Source organism: Syngnathus leptorhynchus, chromosome 4 (genome assembly GCF_054491065.1).
Source record: "Syngnathus leptorhynchus isolate UIUO chromosome 4, UIUO_Slep, whole genome shotgun sequence".
Lineage (NCBI taxonomy): Eukaryota > Metazoa > Chordata > Actinopteri > Syngnathiformes > Syngnathidae > Syngnathus > Syngnathus leptorhynchus.
The window spans coordinates 1169517-1187589 of record NC_141198.1 but is presented as its reverse complement, the minus strand read 5'-3'; the positions used below and the strand labels follow the sequence as shown (position 1 = coordinate 1187589).

Here is an 18073-nt window from a genome sequence, read left to right as displayed (position 1 = left end):
GACCCCTGACAGCTAGTTGGCGCATCCTGTGAGTACCTTTCCTGGTATTTTGTCGGGGCCTGCAGCTCTGCTGGGGTTCACACCGGTAGTTATTTTTGGCCTGCTTTGTAATTTGGTTTCCATTTCTATCCAAATATCTGTACATTGGACCCTTTACGCGTACGCATGCACAAATCCTGCACTTATCAAACGTAAGCGACCGGCTCTCCGTCTAAACGGTTAAAACTCTCCGTTAAGGCCCGCCGCTGCTCTAACGCAGCATTCGTGGGGAGACGAGAGTTATTCTAAGATACAGCGTCAGAATGATCGCGTTCAAAACGGTTCTCTTCGTTGATTCGGCGCTTTTGTTAAAACTCGGATATATTTAGCGGTCTTTGTTAAGACAAAAGGGATTTGTTAATTTACACTAGCGCACACCTGCATGTAGCTGAGCTTAAGATAACTATTTGGAACCAGATCTGACACTTCCTGATGTTAAGGATTAAAGCTGTCTTCACTTTAAAAAGAACTGAATGGTTTACAGTATGACTATGATAGAGAAACAAGAGAGATTTAAAGTTTAAAAGACCATAATAATCATTAATCGAAATTAAATGATTATAAAGTAGAAATTTAATGAATAAGAAAAAGAATTACAAGTGTCAATTGTTTGAACAAACAACAATAATTCCACTCATTAATTTCAAAAAGCAAAACTATTCAGTCTCGAAGTTCTCTTGATTGCAACTCTCAAAAAATATAGCAAAAAGAGGAAAAAGACAAGGTATAAAATGCTATTTGGTGGAAAAGTCAAGTGATCAGTTCTCCTTGTTCCAAAAATCCGAATTCTGTTCAAAAAGATAGCCCGGTCTTGAGAAGGAAACCAACACCCTAATATGGCATCCCCCTCCTACTGCCACCGGAGCAGCTTACTCCTCGACTATTTCGAAGCTGAAAATTTGACAAAGTCCAATTCGAAGACATTAGAAATTCATTTTAGTAGATTTTGGTTTAATCTCAAAAAGAATGAAAAATCCATCTTCGTCTAAATGGCGTTCTTGGCTCACGGGCAGCCCGCAGGGCAAAGCCCTGACGGGGGAGGAAGAGTCCTGCTCTCGTTCGGAACGAACCATATATACCTTGCCCTACGTGCGTTAAGTCACATACCAGTTTTTTTCCATTAGGTCATATGTTGTCCTCATACAACCTAAAATGCTTCTATCAATCAATCAATCATGATTGATGTTGTCCTCATACAACCTAAAATGCTTCTAGAATAGACTGCAGGTGCAACTGGTCCGGCCTCGACCGGATGAGGTAAGCTCTGGGTCAGGCTCATGAGTCATCCGCAGTCCTCCACCAAGTAGCATCACCATTAACCCTTGTTGTCCCTTCCTGTCTCTGTTCACATTTATACATTCATGTGTAAATGGAACATCAATATTAGATACATGTTTGATATCGATTAAACATTGCATCATTACATAATATCAATAATAACACATACATCTTGTTGAGTAATGACCAACTTAACACATATCCATTACTATGATCATGGGTTCTCCTAGTTAGCAAATTAAAATACTCAGACTTTTTCAAAGTATATTATAGAAAAACTAAATAATATAAAATAATCCAAAATTGTGTGTCGCTGTGTCACTCAGAACATGTTTATTTAGTCAATAACTCAAACTATTATTTTACTATGTCAGGTCAGGTCAATCTGACTTTGGCATTTTCTGGTGAAATTTTGGAACTGCAACAGAGGTTGACTAAATCAACCTTTTACAAGTTTAACAAAAATTAATTTTGAGGAACTAACTTCAAGGTAATCTTTACTAGGCTCAAAACAGGTCACCCCTATGTCAAGCTTTGTCACCATCTCCTGGTGACATTTGGAATTACTAGATGTCTTAGGATAGCATGTGAAAGTACCGTATTGGTCCGAATATAAGATGAGATTTTTTGCATTGAAATATGACGGAAAAAGTGGGGGTCGTCTTATATTTGGGGTCTAGACATTATACCCATTTTTCACTTGTTAAGTGATAGGCTGCTGGTATCGACTGAGTATGTTGGTGTGATCGTGTGCATCTTTGACACAAAGTGAGTATATACATTTCATTGTTACGCCTGTCCACTGTTGAGCCGTTTGTCCCATTGCGGTTTGCTTCGTGTGCACGTCGTTTGAGTGACAGCTCTGGCGCGCTCATAATGGACTATGTTGCTGTGATCGTGTGCGTCTTTGACACAAAGTGAGTATATACATTTCATTGTTACTACTGTCCACTGTTGGGCCGTTTGTCCGATCACGGTTTGCTTCGTGTGCGCGCATTTTGAGTGACAGCTCCGGTGCGCTCCTTTAAGTTTGCCTCTCATCGTACGAGTGGTTATTCAGATTTGTTTCAAGACTACAGTTAGACTTCACTTTGATGATTAATGCAGTATTGCAATTTTGTTGTTTTATCACAGTAGATTGGTTTATTTACATTTCAAAAACCAGAAGCCATTCAATTACAAATGTTGATTGCGCTTTAGTTTACATACTTAAATGTTCAGATACTAAGATGTGATAGAGAGTTTTTGCATGATTTGAATGAGGCAAAATAACAGGCCTTTTCTCTCGAATATATTGTTATAATCATTTGTTTCAGATGTAATTACTTTCTGTAGAAATATTAAATTTGGTGTTCAAAAAGTATTTTTTTCAAACTTCAGTCTTGAAAAAGATCGGACGTTTTATAATCGGGGCCGTCTTATATTCGGGCCAATACCGTAACTCTTACTTAGGCCCCCTTAGGTCCCTCAGTCAAGCTTTAGCACCATCTCCTGGTGACATTGGAAGGGTGTGAATTACCAATTGACCAATAATCTTGTCACTTCTCTTTGGAGCAGGCAAACTACATTGAACTGCACATTTTATAAAATGGAAAACACCCTTATGGCAGTTGAGATGTGCTGATGGAATGCAGAGCTTATGATAAAAAAAGAGACAAGTCCATTGACATCGTACTACATTAACAATTGTGGAAAAGGAAAATAAACTTGCTTTTCTTGGGAATGAAGCAATAACCAAAATTCTGAGTGAATTAGCTATTAAGCATGTTTATACTTTGTATTCTTTGGTCCCTTGTTTACCTGAGTCTTCATTCACTTGTTGGCAGTCAGCGGATTAAAGTCATGTTTCTTACCTCTACCTCAATATACATTTACGGAATAGGTCTAGGTAAAAAAAATATTTTCTTGGGACAATGACCAAAATTCAGAAACAGTGAATGTGTAATTTATTAAGGAAACAGGGTGAATGAGAACAATATGAGTATTTACGTACACGTTAATGTGCTGCCCTACTTTAGAGTTTCAGCTCCAGTCCGATGGATGGCGGTAATGGGCCGACAACTACCAAATAAACTACACAAGAAGAAGAAAAATATCACAGAACTGCGCATGTATGAAAAAGTGAACTTCAGCCCTACTTTAGAGTTTCACCTCCAGTCCGATGGATGGCGGTAATGGACCTAAACGGTGGTTTGACAACTACCAAATAAACTACACAAGAAGAAGAAAAATATCACAGAACTGCGCATGTATAAAAAAAAGTGAACTACAAACGCTGTTGAACAAGATCTGTTCAGGATAATTTTGGAAGACATCGGGGAATATCGCAACTACATCATAACCGTTACCCGCCATACCACAACCTCCACAGACCGGTGAGAATACTTCAGGGTTACGCTTGTTAGGTAGCTAGAGAGACGCGTTGTCCATACTTCCCATACAGTTCGGTTCATGAGGAAGTCAGTTCAGAGTCCGCCCATTTGCTGAACACCCTGCTGCAAATGTTTGTGTAGTTATAGTAACATAGTAGATTAATATTTATTTGAACAGCAGTTGAGTTTCTTCAGAACACTCATGGACCGTAATGGAGCAGCGGAGGGTCATCGGCCAGACGGAGGACCCTTCAATAATTTGGGGACAGGCATGGGAACCAGTGTCAAGGATGATGACAGGTCAAGAGTAAAAGCAACTCTGTTCCACAGGTCAGCACAAGGCCTGCTGGCTCCCCTCTAAGAAGGTTTGGATATTCCGGCATCTTGTTACTTAGCACTACTGGACAAGTCACGACTCAACTTCCGACGGATGCTGCACGACGGATGTGCATCTTGCAGCATCCGTCGGAACTTCAGACGCGCACACAACCAATACAAAACATCCTCACGTCACGTCATTTGAAAATACGCATACAAGAACACGTGGAGATGAGGTAAGAACCTACTAATGTGCTTTTGAAGAAAGTGTAGCAGAATTCCAACTTCCATAGATATCTGATGAATTGATCTGACCTTGCCCTTTGTGCCCCATGATCATTTCAACCGACTGAGTCCTAAAGACATGGTGTGCAATGTTCAATAAATAAATAATTGCGTGAGTGAATTTAATATTATTGACATGCAAAGTGAAAAGACATCCTGGTACTATCACACTTATAAAATGCTTCGCAATAGACTTTGCTAAACTGTGCTCTCGAGACCATCTGGATATTTTTCAGGCCGATGCAGATTCCATATTTGGCAGAAAAAAGTTCCGTTAACCAATAAGCGATTTTCAGACCTCTGTCCTTGCGGGAAGGCTGGGAAATATGGCAAACATTTTCATCATGGTTTAGTTTTTCCCATATCTTTTGGTCTCGATTATTATCACAATAAGTTTTAATTATATATATATTATTTACATCGAATTATATATTTCTCCGGGCACTCCGGTTTCCTCCCACATCCCAAAAACATGCTTGATAAGCTGATTGAGCACTCCAAATTGTCCCTAGGTGAGAGTGCGAATGGTTTTTCGTCTCTGTGTGCCCTGCGATTGGCTGGCAACCAGTTCAGGGTGTTCCCCGCCTACTGCCCGATGACGGTTCGAAAATGGATGGATGGATAATTTATATATTATAAATTAAATAAATTGTGTGTACATATATATATATATATATATATATATATATATATATATATATATATATATATATACCTTCATCTTCTTCCGCTTATCCGGGGTCGGGTCGCGGGGGCAGCAGCTTTAGGAGGGACTCCCAGACCTCCCTCTCCCCAGCCACTTCCTCCAGCTCATCCCGGGGGAACCCAAGGCGTTCCCAGGCCAGCCGAGAGACGTAGTCTCTCCAGCGCGTCCTGGGTCGTCCCCGGGGTCCCCTACCGGTGGGACATGCCCGGAACACCTCCCCGGGGAGGCGTCCAGGAGGCATCCTGATGAGATGCCCGAGCCACCTCATCTGGCTCCTCTCAACGTGGAGGAGCAGCGGCTCTACTCCGAGTCTCTCCCGGATGACCGAGCTTCTCACCCTATCTCTAAGGGAGAGCCCGGACATCCTGCGGAGGAAACTCATTTCAGCCGCTTGTATCCTGGACCTCGTTCTTTCGGTCACGACCCATAGCTCGTGACCATAGGTGAGGGTAGGAGTGTAGATCGACCGGTAAATCGAGAGCTTTGCCATTTGGCTCAGCTCTCTCTTCACCACGACGGAACGGTACATAGTCCGCATTACTGCCGACGCTGCACCGATCTGCCTGTCGATCTCACGCTCCATCCTGCCCTCACTCGTGAACAAGACCCCAAGATACTTGAACTCCTCCACTTGGGGCAGGATCTCATCCCCGATCCGGAGAGGGCATTCCACCCTTTTCCGACCGAGGACCATGGACTCGGATTTGGAGGTGCTGACCCTCATCCCGACCGCTTCACACTCGGCTGCGAACCGCTCCAGTGAGAGCTGGAGATCACGGACTGAAGAAGCCAACAGCACCACGTCATCTGCAAAAAGCAGTGACGCGATGCTGAAGTCCCCAAACCGGACCCCCTCAACGCCTCGGCTGCGCCTAGAAATTCTGTCCATAAAAATTATGAACAGAATCGGTGACAAAGGGCAGCCTTGGCGGAGTCCAACCCTCACTGGGAACGAATCCGACTTACTGCCGGAAATGCGGACCAAACTCTGGCATCGGTGATACAGGGACCGAACCGCCCTTATCAGTTGGCTCGGCACCCCGTACTCCCGAAGCACCCTCCAGAGAACCTCCCGAGGGACACGGTCGAACGCCTTCTCCAAGTCCACAAAGCACATGTGTACTGGTTGGGCGAACTCCCATGCACCCTCGAGGATCCTGCCGAGGGTGTAGAGCTGGTCCACTGTTCCACGGCCAGGACGAAAGCCACACTGCTCCTCCTGAATCCGAGATTCGACCTCCCGACGGATCCTCCTCTCCAGCACCCCTGAATAGACCTTACCAGGGAGGCTGAGGAGTGTGATTCCCCTGTAATTGGAACACACCCTCCGGTCCCCCTTCTTAAAGAGGGGAACCACCACCCCAGTCTGCCAATCCAGAGGCACCGTCCCCGATGTCCACGCAATGCTGTAGAGGCGTGTCAGCCAAGACAGCCCCACAACATCCAGAGCCTTTAAGAACTCCGGACGGATCTCATCCACCCCCGGGGCCTTGCCACCAAGGAGTTTTTTAACTACCTCAGTGACTAAACCAGCTCAGTGGCCTAGTAGTAGAGTGTCCGCCCTGAGACTGGAAGGTTGTGGGTTCAAACCCCGGCCGGGTCATACCAAAGACTATAAAAATGGAACCCATTGCCTCCCTGCTTGGCACTCAGCATTAAGGGTTGGAATTGGGGGGTTAGATCACCAAAAATGATTCCCGAGCGCGGCGCTGCTGCTGCTCACTGCTCCCCTCTCCCCCAGGGGATGGATCAAAATCACATGGGGATGGGTTAAATGCAGAGGACAGAGCCCTTTGAGACTGCTTGTGATTTAGGGCTATATAAAAACTTGACTTGACTTGACTTCGACCTCCGAGATCGGAGAGTCCGCCTCAGAGTCCCCAGGCCCTGCTTCCACAAAGGAAGGCGTGTTGGTGGAATTGAGGAGGTCTTCGAAGTATTCCCCCCACCGACTCACGACATCCCGAGTCGAGGTCAGCAGCACACCATCTCCACTGTAAACAGTGTTGACTGTGCACTGCTTCCCCCTCCTGAGACGCCGGATGGTGGACCAGAATTTCCTCGAGGCCGTCCGGAAGTCATTCTCCATGGCCTCGCCAAACTCCTCCCACGCCCGAGTTTTTGCCTCAGCAACCGCCGAAGCCGCGTTCCGCTTGGCCATCCGGTACCTGTCAGCTGCCTCCGGAGTCCCGCAGGCCAAAAAGGCCCTATAGGACTCCTTCTTCAGCTTGACGGCATCCCTTACCCGCCGGTGTCCACCAGCGGGTTCGGGGATTGCCGCCACGACAGGCACCAACAACCTTACGGCCACAGCTCCGGTCGGCTGCCTCAACAATGGAGGCGCGGAACAAGGTCCACTCGGACTCAATGTCCCCCGCCTCCCCCGGGACGTGGGAAAAGCTCTGCCGGAGGTGGGAGTTGAAGCTCTTCCTGACAGGGGATTCTGCCAGACGTTCCCAGCAGACCCTCACAGAGCGTTTGGGTCTGCCAGGTCGGACCGGCATCTTCCCCCACCATCGGAGCCAACCCACCACCAGGTGGTGATCAGTTGACAGCTCCGCCCCTCTCTTTACCCGAGTGTCCAAAACATGCGGCCGCAAATCCGATGACACGACTACAAGGTCGATCAACGAACTGCGGCCTAGGGTGTCCTGGTGCCAAGTGCACACATGGACACCCTTATGCTTGAACATGGTGTTCATTATAGAAAATCCGTGTCGAGCACAGAAGTCCAATAATAGAACACCGCTCGGGTTCAGATTGGGGGGAGCGGGGCGTTCCTCCCAATCACGCCCTTCCAGGTCTCACTGTCATTGCCCACGTGAGCATTGAAGTCACCCAGTAGAACGATGGACTCCCCAGAAGGAGAGTGGGTACTCTGAGCTGCCGTTTGGTGCATAGACACAAACAACAGTCAGGACCCTTCCCCCCACCCGAAGGCGGAGGGAGGCTACCCTCTCGCTCACCGGGGTGAACCCCAATGTGCAGGCGCCCAGCCGGGGGGCAATAAGTATGCCAACACCTGCTCGACGCCTCTCACCGTGGGCAACTCCAGAGTGGAAGAGAGTCCAGCCCCTCTCGAGAGGGCTTGTACCAGAGCCCAAACTATGTGTGGAGGCAAGTCCGACTATGTCTAGTCGGAACCTTTCTGCCTCACATACCAGCTCGGGCTCCTTTCCAGCCAGAGAGGTGACATTCCATGTCCCTAGAGCCAGCCTCTGCAGCCGGGGATCGGACCGCCAAGGTCCCCGCCTTTGGCTCCCGCCCAGGTCACTATGCACCCGACCCCTTTGGCCCCTCCTATAGGTGGTGAGCCCATTGGAAGGGGGACCCACGTCTTCTTTTCGGGCTATGCCCGACCGGACCCCATGAGCGAAGGCCCGGCCACCAGGCGCTCGCCTTCGAGCCCCACCTCCAGGCCTGGCTCCAGAGAGGGGCCCCGGTGACCCGCGTCCGGGCGAGGGAAAACGGCATCCATTTATCTTTTCCATCATAAGGGGTCTTCTGAGCCGTGCTTTGTCTGGCCCCTCACCTAGGACCCTTTTGCCATGGGTGACCCTACCAGGGGCATGAAGCCCCAGACAACATGGCTCCTAGGATCATAGGGGCACGCAAACCCCCCTCCACCACGATAAGGTGACGACTCACGGAGGGGTATATATATATATATATATATATATATATATATATATATATATATATATATATATATATGGATGGATGGATATATATATATATATATATATATGGATGGATATATATATATATATATATATATATATATATATCCATCCATCCATGGATACTAGAGTGTCAATAAAGCTAGACTGCTCGTCCTCATGTTCGGTGAAAGTCCCAATATATGTTCAAAGAAAAAACAGATCGACACACACATTCGGGTTTTAGAGTATGACTGTATGACTTCAAGATATTATGTTTCAGAATTCCTAGGATATGCGAGAGCAGAGGATCTGTCACAAAGTGTATTTTCACGCGTAAGAGAGTGAACTAAGAATAAATCACAAATATAACAGAATACAATACATGCTCGAAACACACTGTTTTTCTAACTTATCTCACTGTCAAACGCCGGCCCCATGTTATACCTCGGGAAAATGTAATGCCATATTTTTAGGCTAAGGTTGTCTGTGCTTCTGTGATAGAGAGAACCACCAATAAACAGTGTTGGTTGGGCAAATTACTTCCTAAATGTAATTAGTTACAGTTACTAGTCATCTTTCAAAAATAAAACAATTCACTTACTCCTTCACAAATGTAACTCGTTAATAGGGAAAGTAATTATTGCATTAGGTTTGATTATGTAAACTAATTCAGATTTTTGAGCATGTCAATTGTTAGGATACGGATTTTAGCTATTGATCTGACTCCAAATTACGATCAACACTTAACACAAGTTTCTATGTCCTAATCCACACACTGGCGCACCTAACAATTTTGCGAGTTCGTTCTGTCAAAGAGAAGACCAGTAGATCAATCAGACCAAATTTACTAAATGTTTATTCCTAACAAAGCGCACTAATACAGGCCTGGGTCCCGGGTCCCTCACACTAAAACTCGTGCGTTTTTGTGACCACCAAAAGACGACACATTCTTCCGGGTTGCCCAGTTTTAAAGAAACACAATATGAATGTTAAAGCATGCAAAATATTGTGTGATGATTGGTCGATGGTCATCTCCTCCCCGTCGAGGTGTCATCACTGTGGTCAGGGGGTTGGTTGTTTTCCTCTCGAAGCCCAACCACCTGGACGTGGTATTGTTCTTTGTTCTCGTTCCTCACCGACCTTGAGGTGTTATCGTCCGGTACTCCCTTCGTTCCGTACCGTCCCGTACTCCCTTCCTGGGCCTGTTCCATAACTCTTAGAAGAAAACAAGTTCATGCAGTGTGCCTACACATTCTTCACCCCCCACCAATCCACACAAGCACTCCAATACTAGATATTATATTGATATGATTATATGTTTCACACAACCTTAAAAAATATGTTTGCTAACCGCTGAAAGCACATTTCCCTTTATTATACAGTTGCATATAGAACAACATATACCTTCATTTAACTTAATACTTATTGAACAATGTAAAATAAAATAAGCATAAAATAAATAATCAATTGTGACACAACTTCCAGATAATTGTTCACATCAGCCGGTCGCGCACACCGCACACTTTTAAAAAGTTTTTACGGCAAAACTCCTCTGATTGTTTATGTTTTCGGCCCTCCGTGGCGCAGAACACATTCCCGAAGCTGATTGGCTGACGCAAGGCGTCGTAAGTCAAAAGTTAGTTCTTGGAAAGCCAGAAGGGTTTTAGTGTTGTGCGTCAACGTGTCCCAAGTATCATCATAATGTGCCACATTGTACTGTTAGTAACACTAACAGCGTTACCACAATTAACATAGTAATTGAGCTGTAATTGTCACACTACACAGGCTTTGACACGTCAAGACTACTCAAAAACCGTCAAGAAAAGCTTTGTTTGTGTTGGGAAAAATGTTCTACATTATCATTAGATTCCATGGGTTTAATGCAAAATGTTCGCTGTATGGCAGTTTGACCTTGTGACCAGGGAGCTTCCAACCGTTAAGCAAAAACATCTGGGTTTGCTCTTCCGTGAGTTGGGATGTACATGTTTGGAGCCATGAGTCGAGATATATATGTTTACAGTCATGTCTGGAGCCATGAGTCGAGATATATATGTTTACAGTCCTGAGTCGTTAAGCAAGAACTGGATTTGAATGATGACACCGTTGAGAGGTCTATACTGCTCCCCTTAAGTAATAACATCTGTATTTTCTGTCTCATGTGTTAAACTGACTGCTGTGAACAAATGAGAAGCTGTGCATTTGTGTAAACCCCACCCATTGTATTTACTCAATAAAAAGCGGCCAGCCTGAAGAAGGGCACGGTTTTTGAGCAACACTTGCTGTTGTTTAATAACCGTCCTTTTGCAAAAGAAGCTTTGCGGCCATTGAAGACAACTCTCTGCCTCTGTGAAATTCTTTGTAAATGTTGAAGACCCAACAGTTTGTCTGCGAGATGTCTGTCGGCTCATTATCGTGCGACATCTGTGCAGTCTGACGTCGGCATTAGGGGCACTCGACTTGTTTTTCACTTTTTTCATCTAGCTGCTTCTTCCTTGATCTTTTGAGTTTGATCTTTTAACTTGGTTAAATTTGACCTACTTTTGTTTTTTGGGGAAATTTGTATATGCACTAATGTATGTTCATTGCTATCTTCTGTCAAAGGTCTGCTGGAAAGAGAACCAATTTGGTCTTGACAGACATGGACACTTCAGTGTCACCTGAGGTCACAGAGATTTGTGTTAAAGATGAAAAGAGAGCAGTCGTCATCTCCGCTAAACCTCACTCAGGTTTTGTTTCATCCAATGTTCTCTGGTTAATCAGTAATACTTTATATTGTTTCATATCATATATCATATATCATATCATATACATCATGTCATATGTCATCATTTATCATCATATATATCATATGTATTATATAAAATACATGACATTACATATATCAAAAACATGTCTTATTAGCCATTGTTTTTAACTTGCAATTTTACACACTACCGAGCTGGGCACCTGAGTCCATCACTGCATTTCTGGAGTCATAGTAGCTGACTGAACATTTTGGGTAATAAATCACCACTGTTTTTTCCAATGGCTGCTTATTTATAAATTTTTTCTTCATAGCTATGAAGAAGAAGAAAAGGAAGATGGGACTCTACAACTTTGTCTCCAAAAAGAAAGCAAAGCCTTTGAAACACCTGAAAAATGTAAGTTTGTGTTAGAGTGGTGCTCACTCTAACTTCTTTGCAAGAACCACACGGGAATGCCTTTTGAACACTTGTAAGTCGAGAGGTCGTTTGTCACTGTGCACACAGCGATGTTCGAACGAAGTCTGACTTAGGCCTCTTGCAAGAGCATATTTATTGAGAGAAGCAGGGTGGGGGTGAGAGTGGACAGGGTGGGGGTGAACCCCTGGCCTCTAGTCAAATCATAGCAGGGGGTGTTTTACGATGTCGTGTAAACAGAACAACTTTGATTGCTTCCTCTGCAGCTGGTCAATCAGTTCAAAGGATCTTAGCACTTTGTGCTACTACTTTAAGACAGGACAAGCTTGGTTAATTGTTCCAGGTTACATTCCAACACAATCATAGGATCAAACTAATCTATCAACCCTAACCGTTTGTGTACACTGAAAAATAGTATGAAGGTTTTTTGTGTCCCAAACAGATTTTTCTTCTCAGATTGTGTTTACAAGATCAAAGCTGCACAACATTGTGTTGCCTAGAATGTTTTGCATTGTGATCAGTCAAACCGCTCAATTTCTCCACAGGCCTTCTGTCATGGTTTTAGCGATTGTTTGACCCACATGCAGAAACCAACTCAGGAGTCCCAGATGAATGTGGAGGTTTTATTGAAGGGAGTGAGGTAGCAATAGCACTGGAGGGCCCGAGCCAGGGGTACGGAATTGGAGCTGTGATGGTAGAGCGTGAGCGGTTCGGTCTGAGCAGAGTGGAGCCAGTCGGAGGTCCGTAGAAGGAGATCCAAGAGCGGAGACTCAGGAGACGCAGCGTAGACGAGTAGGGTTGACTTGATAATTGCTTGAGGAATAGCCGTAGAGGAGATCACATAGGCAGGACACTCAGGCGACGAGCCGCTAGCAGCACGCTCCTTAAAAGCCTACCCCAACGAGCCACACCTCGGCCACTCTGCTCATGACTGCCCCCTGTGGATAAGAGAGAAAACCTCCCGGACCCTGACACCTTCTTGATTGATAAAAATTCTACCTTTCAATACTTTTGGAATTCTATTCTTATTTCTGAATTCTGATGAACTAGATGGAAAGTAACTTGACATAACCAGGTTTAGCTGTTTCTTTCACAAATTGAAAGACTCAACTGCTAGGCACATGAGGTCCCAGGTGACATCGGGACTGCTTGGCAGTCAGTCACGGGGCACATACAGCATAGGAAAAACAGCCATTTACACCTCAGTTTCAGACAGTCACTGAGTGGGAACTGAAGTAACACTGCTCCTATGGATGGAAGGCAAGTCAAACTTTACATCATCAAAGACCTGGACAGTCGTTATGAATACATTAAATAGGAATACTTCATGTCATTTGCTCCGGTATAGGGGTTCACTTGCTGGACTTCAGTGTAGGCAGCGTCTGTTCAGTTTCCTTCAATAATTGTGTAAATGTGACCATGAATGGTTGTCTATTTGTGCCCTGTGATCGGTTGGCCGGTGACCAGTAAAGGATGTCATCTTGCCTTTTGCCCAATGTCAAATGAGATTGGCTCCAGTTACCTGTGACGCTGAATAGAATAAGCGTTGCTTATTGAATATTGGTGGATGGAAATTAAATCCAACCCCCATATGCTTATCAACACACATTTTTGTTTTTGTATTATTAGTACAATGCTGTGCAGATAAGCCATTTTGAAGAAGATGGGATTACAAAATCAGGACACACCTCAAGTATGAGACGTGAATCTTTGACTGAAGCCCAATCTGGGGAAGCAAACCATTTTGAATACACAGAGCTGAATTTAGACAGTCTTGATCTGAAAAGTCAGGAAGAGCTGCTTTTACCACACTCAACAGGTACTGTAACGGCCAGACCTCAGTATTTTACTGCATTCGTGTTCCATCAATACTGAAAAACGATTTTGTATAGATGTAAACTATATCTTTGTATTTTGACCAGACCTTGCTGAGGTGACAGACTTAGACCTGGCTGAGGAGTTACCATTGTGCTGCTGTCGTATGGAGACCCCTCCCTGGGGAGGCAGATTGTCCGAACAGGATCAGACCTGTATGGCCGTGGAGAGCATAGACGGAATGGTAAAAACACAACATGAGCAAAACACTTGGAGTGACATTTCCACACTGCCTACAACAAATGTGCCAATTATTTTATTCCTTAAAGAGACACATAAGTGAAGATGGTTCATTTTTCACTAACAAGCCTGGTGTATGTATTATTATTTTTTTGTCAGTGAAATGCTAAAAGTTAGCATTTTCTATTTTAACCATTCATTTTGGAGAAATAAATGAAACATCGAATACCTTTAAAAATGCCCACTTTTAATGAGGAATAGGGCCACACACCCCTCTCCTCCATGTATTGGTTGATGACATCCCGGAAGGAAGCGATCACAATTTCCCCATTAGAAATCATTGTACAGACTATCGCTTAAAACATGGGTAGGCAACTCCGGGCCTCGAAGGCCGGCGTCCTGCATGTTTTCTACGTCTCCCTGTTGCAACACAGCTGATTCAAATGATCAGATAATTAGCAAGCTCTGCAGAAGCTGCATAACCCCCCCCCCCCTCCCACGCACACACACACGACTCTCAGAGCAAGTCCACAGTACACAAGAAGACTGGTTGAGCAAACCTTCATGTACCCTTGAGGACACTGCTGAGAAAGTAGAGCCAGCCAGGATAAAAACCACACTGTTCCTCCTGAAACAAAATTCATAATACTACTTGTTGGCGTTCCTCACCACCTGTATCCAGTGGCAAAGGTCTCTTTGTGCCAAATGAATGGATGCAAGCCTTTATGTTTGCAGTTTTTTTCATTATCTTCAACAGTACAGCACAATTGTCCAATAACAGAACACTACATCAGGGTGTGTGGGTGGCTGTGAATGTAATCTTTATTTTTCAAAATCAATTTTTATGCTAATATTCAAGTGTATGATAACTTTAAACAATTTTGATCATGAACAGCATCTTGTTTTCTCTCCTCAGCTGAATCGTTGTCAGAGACATGTGATGAAGCGTGAAAAGATGAGGCCTTCCAATTTAGTCCATTTGCTGGTTTTGTGTGAGAATCACAGGGCCAGCATGGTTAAACACCAATGCTGCCCCGGCTGCGGACTCTTCTGTAGTGTGGTGAGGAGAATCCCAAAGCGTTACAAATATACTTTAATTTTCGCCCATCTAACTGCATGAAAACTGAATACAGTGGTACCTCTGTTAACAAACTTAACTGGTTCCGCGATCGGGTCTGTAAGTAGAAACGTTTTTAAATAGAAGCAACGTTTCCCTAAGGCAGGGGTGTCCAAACGTTTTGCAAGGAGGGCCAGATTGGATAAAGTAAAGGGCCCCGTGGGCCAATCATTTTTTTGGATTTTTTTTAACTGCAAATATATTCATACAAATACACACTGTTATTAAACAAATTTCATTGTCACAATTGTCTTTATTTTTCAAATGACAAAATAACCAAATATAAGCCACTCAGGCAGATGTGAACAACTCTAAAAACACAAATTCTGCCTTTCATTCATATCTGAAGAGTCAGATAACGTTGAACAAACTGTATGAAATCCCTTAAATTTACATGAGTTTAAACATATTTTTGCCTCATGAACATTTTAAACAGGAGTTATAAGCAATACAAAGGTGTCTGTTAATATTAAAACTTAGAACAAGTGAATTTTGCTCTTGTCATTTACAATATCTTTCAGAAAGTAATAGTTTGTGTCACTTCTACAGGTTCATAACATCAACAGTATTAACATGGCCACTTCGTAGCTTGCTTTAGTAATATTTACTTTTGACTCACAGTTCTGCGTGAAGAATCATTGTTGTGATGCCAGTTCAGCTTGGAGCTGCTTCACTTTATTAACTCCCTGTTAACTTGTCGTAAATGTTAGCATTTTTAGTCTGATAGCGTCTCTTTAGGTTGAAATCCTTAAACAAGGCAACCGTCTCCTTTCAATTTACCGTATATTCCGGACTATAAGGCGCACCGGACTATAAGGCGCACCTTCAATGAATGGCCCATTTTAAAACCTTGTCCTTATATAAGGCGCACCGGACTATTAGGCGCACCATTAATGCATCGTGTCAGATTTTTAATCCAAATCAAATCATTCTCCATTTTATCTTTTTTAGTTCAACTTAAGGTGATTATAATTATTTTATAATCACAAAATAATGTCACAACATAGTCTTTTTGATTCATGATTCATAGTCTTCATCGGGCCACTTGTGATTGATTTCATGACACAATGCTTCGGGCCAGTTTAAATTTAGGAATTTGGTCCATATATAAGGCGCACTGGACTATAAGGGGCACTGTTGGCTTTTGAGAACATTTTAGGTTTTTTAGGTGCGCCTTATAGTCCGGAAAATACGGTAGGCAAACACCTTCACCTTTATTTTCAGTGACGTATCATAATTCCCGTTTCTCTTGAAAGCGATGGCCCTCAATGTGAACTTTCCTCGTTTTCTTTGCAGTCGCCATGGCAGAAATGAGCGGAGAGGGGTGGTGCTGCCACCTTTTGGTAATAGGAGGAATTACAGTTTCAAGTTTTTTATTCAGTTTGACAGTACAGGCGGGCCATAAATAATACAATATAAAACCAAAGCTGCGGGCCGTATGTAATCTGACCGGGGACTTGATTTGGCCCGCGGGCCGGACTTTGGACAAGCCTGCCCTAAGGAATCAATGTAAAAGCAAATAATGCGTGCTGGACTATCCCAAAAGTCACAATTTTGAACCTATTGCTCTGTAAAACACAGAAAATCAAAACAACAGTTTTATTTTCGCTATTGTCACTTTATTCTTGAGCTCCTAGGTTTGCTTGGGGAGGGGGGAACCAGTTCTAAAATTCTACACTTGCTAAATATACCCCTGACAAGACACAGAACAAGTCAGGCTAATAAATTATTGTATGCTTCCACGAACCGCTTGCAATGTGCACACATACTCATTACTTTTTGGCACAATTAGTGAGCTTTCCGACTGTCATTGAACGCACCTTGCACAGAATGCAAGTTGTTAGAGATGTTCTAACTCTAACTTAATTTGCAAGAACCACACGGGAGACAGTATGCCCTTTGAACACTTGCAAGTGGAGAATTTGTTCGTTACTGTAGATACAGCAATGTCCGAACAAAGTCTGCCGTTGCAGTCATGCAAGAGAGTCTTTATTGAGAGAAGAAGGGTGGGGGTGAGAGTCAGCCAAGGTGGGGGTGACATTTGACATGTGTAGTGGGCACCTCAACAAATGATTAACCACTTGGGAGGGTCCCAGTCTATCTCTCCACGAGGCCGTGGACATAAATTCTAGTGGAGCAAAACAAGGACGCCTCCACACCACCTGGAGAGCTTCAACAACTGAATGGTTCAACTGTTCAGAATCACGGGAAGGTAAAAGGTTCAAACAAAGTTCATTCTAGTCTACATCCCAACATAATCATACGATCAAGATAGTTTATAAACCCTAACACAAGTGAAAACTTAAAAAAAGAAAATAAAAGTAAAGGAACCTAGCTTCTAAAGATGGAAATTGACAAACACAAAAGTGTGTTAATGTTTTCATTGAAAACAAGCTGGTACTGTCTGCCGCACGGCAACAACCTCTGCCTTTGACTCAATACTTGCGTGCTCCTGCAGCAGAGAGTATCTACTTTGGCGCAACACCAGCCATACTCTGTCGCAAGCTCAACAATACGTATGTATTCGCCATACTCCTTTATGGTTTAGAGTTTCATATCAGTAGTCTTAGTAGACATATTCTATTCGATTTTTACATTGCTAACATGCCAAGACAAACAGGGAATGGAAAAGCAAAGGAGACCGGGGGTGGGTGGCTGCGGCGTCGGTTTGGAAGTCAAAAATTGGTACGTAAGTAGATGCAAAAAAGTCGCGGGGCTCCAGTTTGGAATGTTCCACTTTATACAGAAATTAAAATGAATATTTTGTTGGCGGTCTTGTAGATTTCTATTCATTTGTTGTGCTGATTTTCCCATAGGGTACCTTCATGGAGTGCCAGGCTCATGGTAGCATTTCACACCGCTTTCACAGAGATTGTGCCTCCGTTTTGAAGAATCGCAGGTTTTGTCCTCACTGTGGAGAGGATGCCAGTCGGGCGAAAGAGGTCACAATGCCCTCATTCTCCCTTCAAAGGTCAAACAAGGAACCATCACCTACATCTCCTCTGCCAAGACCTGCTACACAGATGCTCAGGGCTAAAAAGACTTGCGAGCCACAAAAGAGCAGGGAGCTGAACTTCGGCAGG

At 44.0% G+C, this 18073-nt stretch overlaps 1 protein-coding gene across 10 annotated transcripts in view; it reads left to right on the top strand.

Annotated features, from left to right (window-relative positions):
- The first annotated feature begins 3468 nt into the window (after positions 1–3468).
- LOC147057612 (histone-lysine N-methyltransferase EHMT1-like) overlaps positions 3469–18073 on the top strand; it is an 83361-nt gene continuing 68756 nt past the window's right edge. For 2 of the 10 annotated variants that reach the window (XR_015065831.1, XR_015065830.1), the window contains exons 1-8: positions 3469–3692; positions 3868–4019; positions 11262–11386; positions 11718–11800; positions 13448–13637; positions 13741–13877; positions 14790–14933; positions 17807–18072. Coding sequence is in view for 7 of the 10 variants with exons in the window: in XM_085909675.1 (XP_085765801.1) it covers positions 3892–4019; positions 11262–11386; positions 11718–11800; positions 13448–13637; positions 13741–13877; positions 14790–14933; positions 17807–18072 (1073 nt within the window). In the remaining 3 variants the exon portion in view is untranslated. Of the gene's footprint in view, positions 3693–3867; positions 4020–4067; positions 4244–11261; positions 11387–11717; positions 11801–13447; positions 13638–13740; positions 13878–14789; positions 14934–17806; position 18073 lie in introns of those variants that run through there. The other 8 variants (XM_085909678.1, XM_085909670.1, XM_085909674.1 and 5 more) reach the window with 7 other exon arrangements.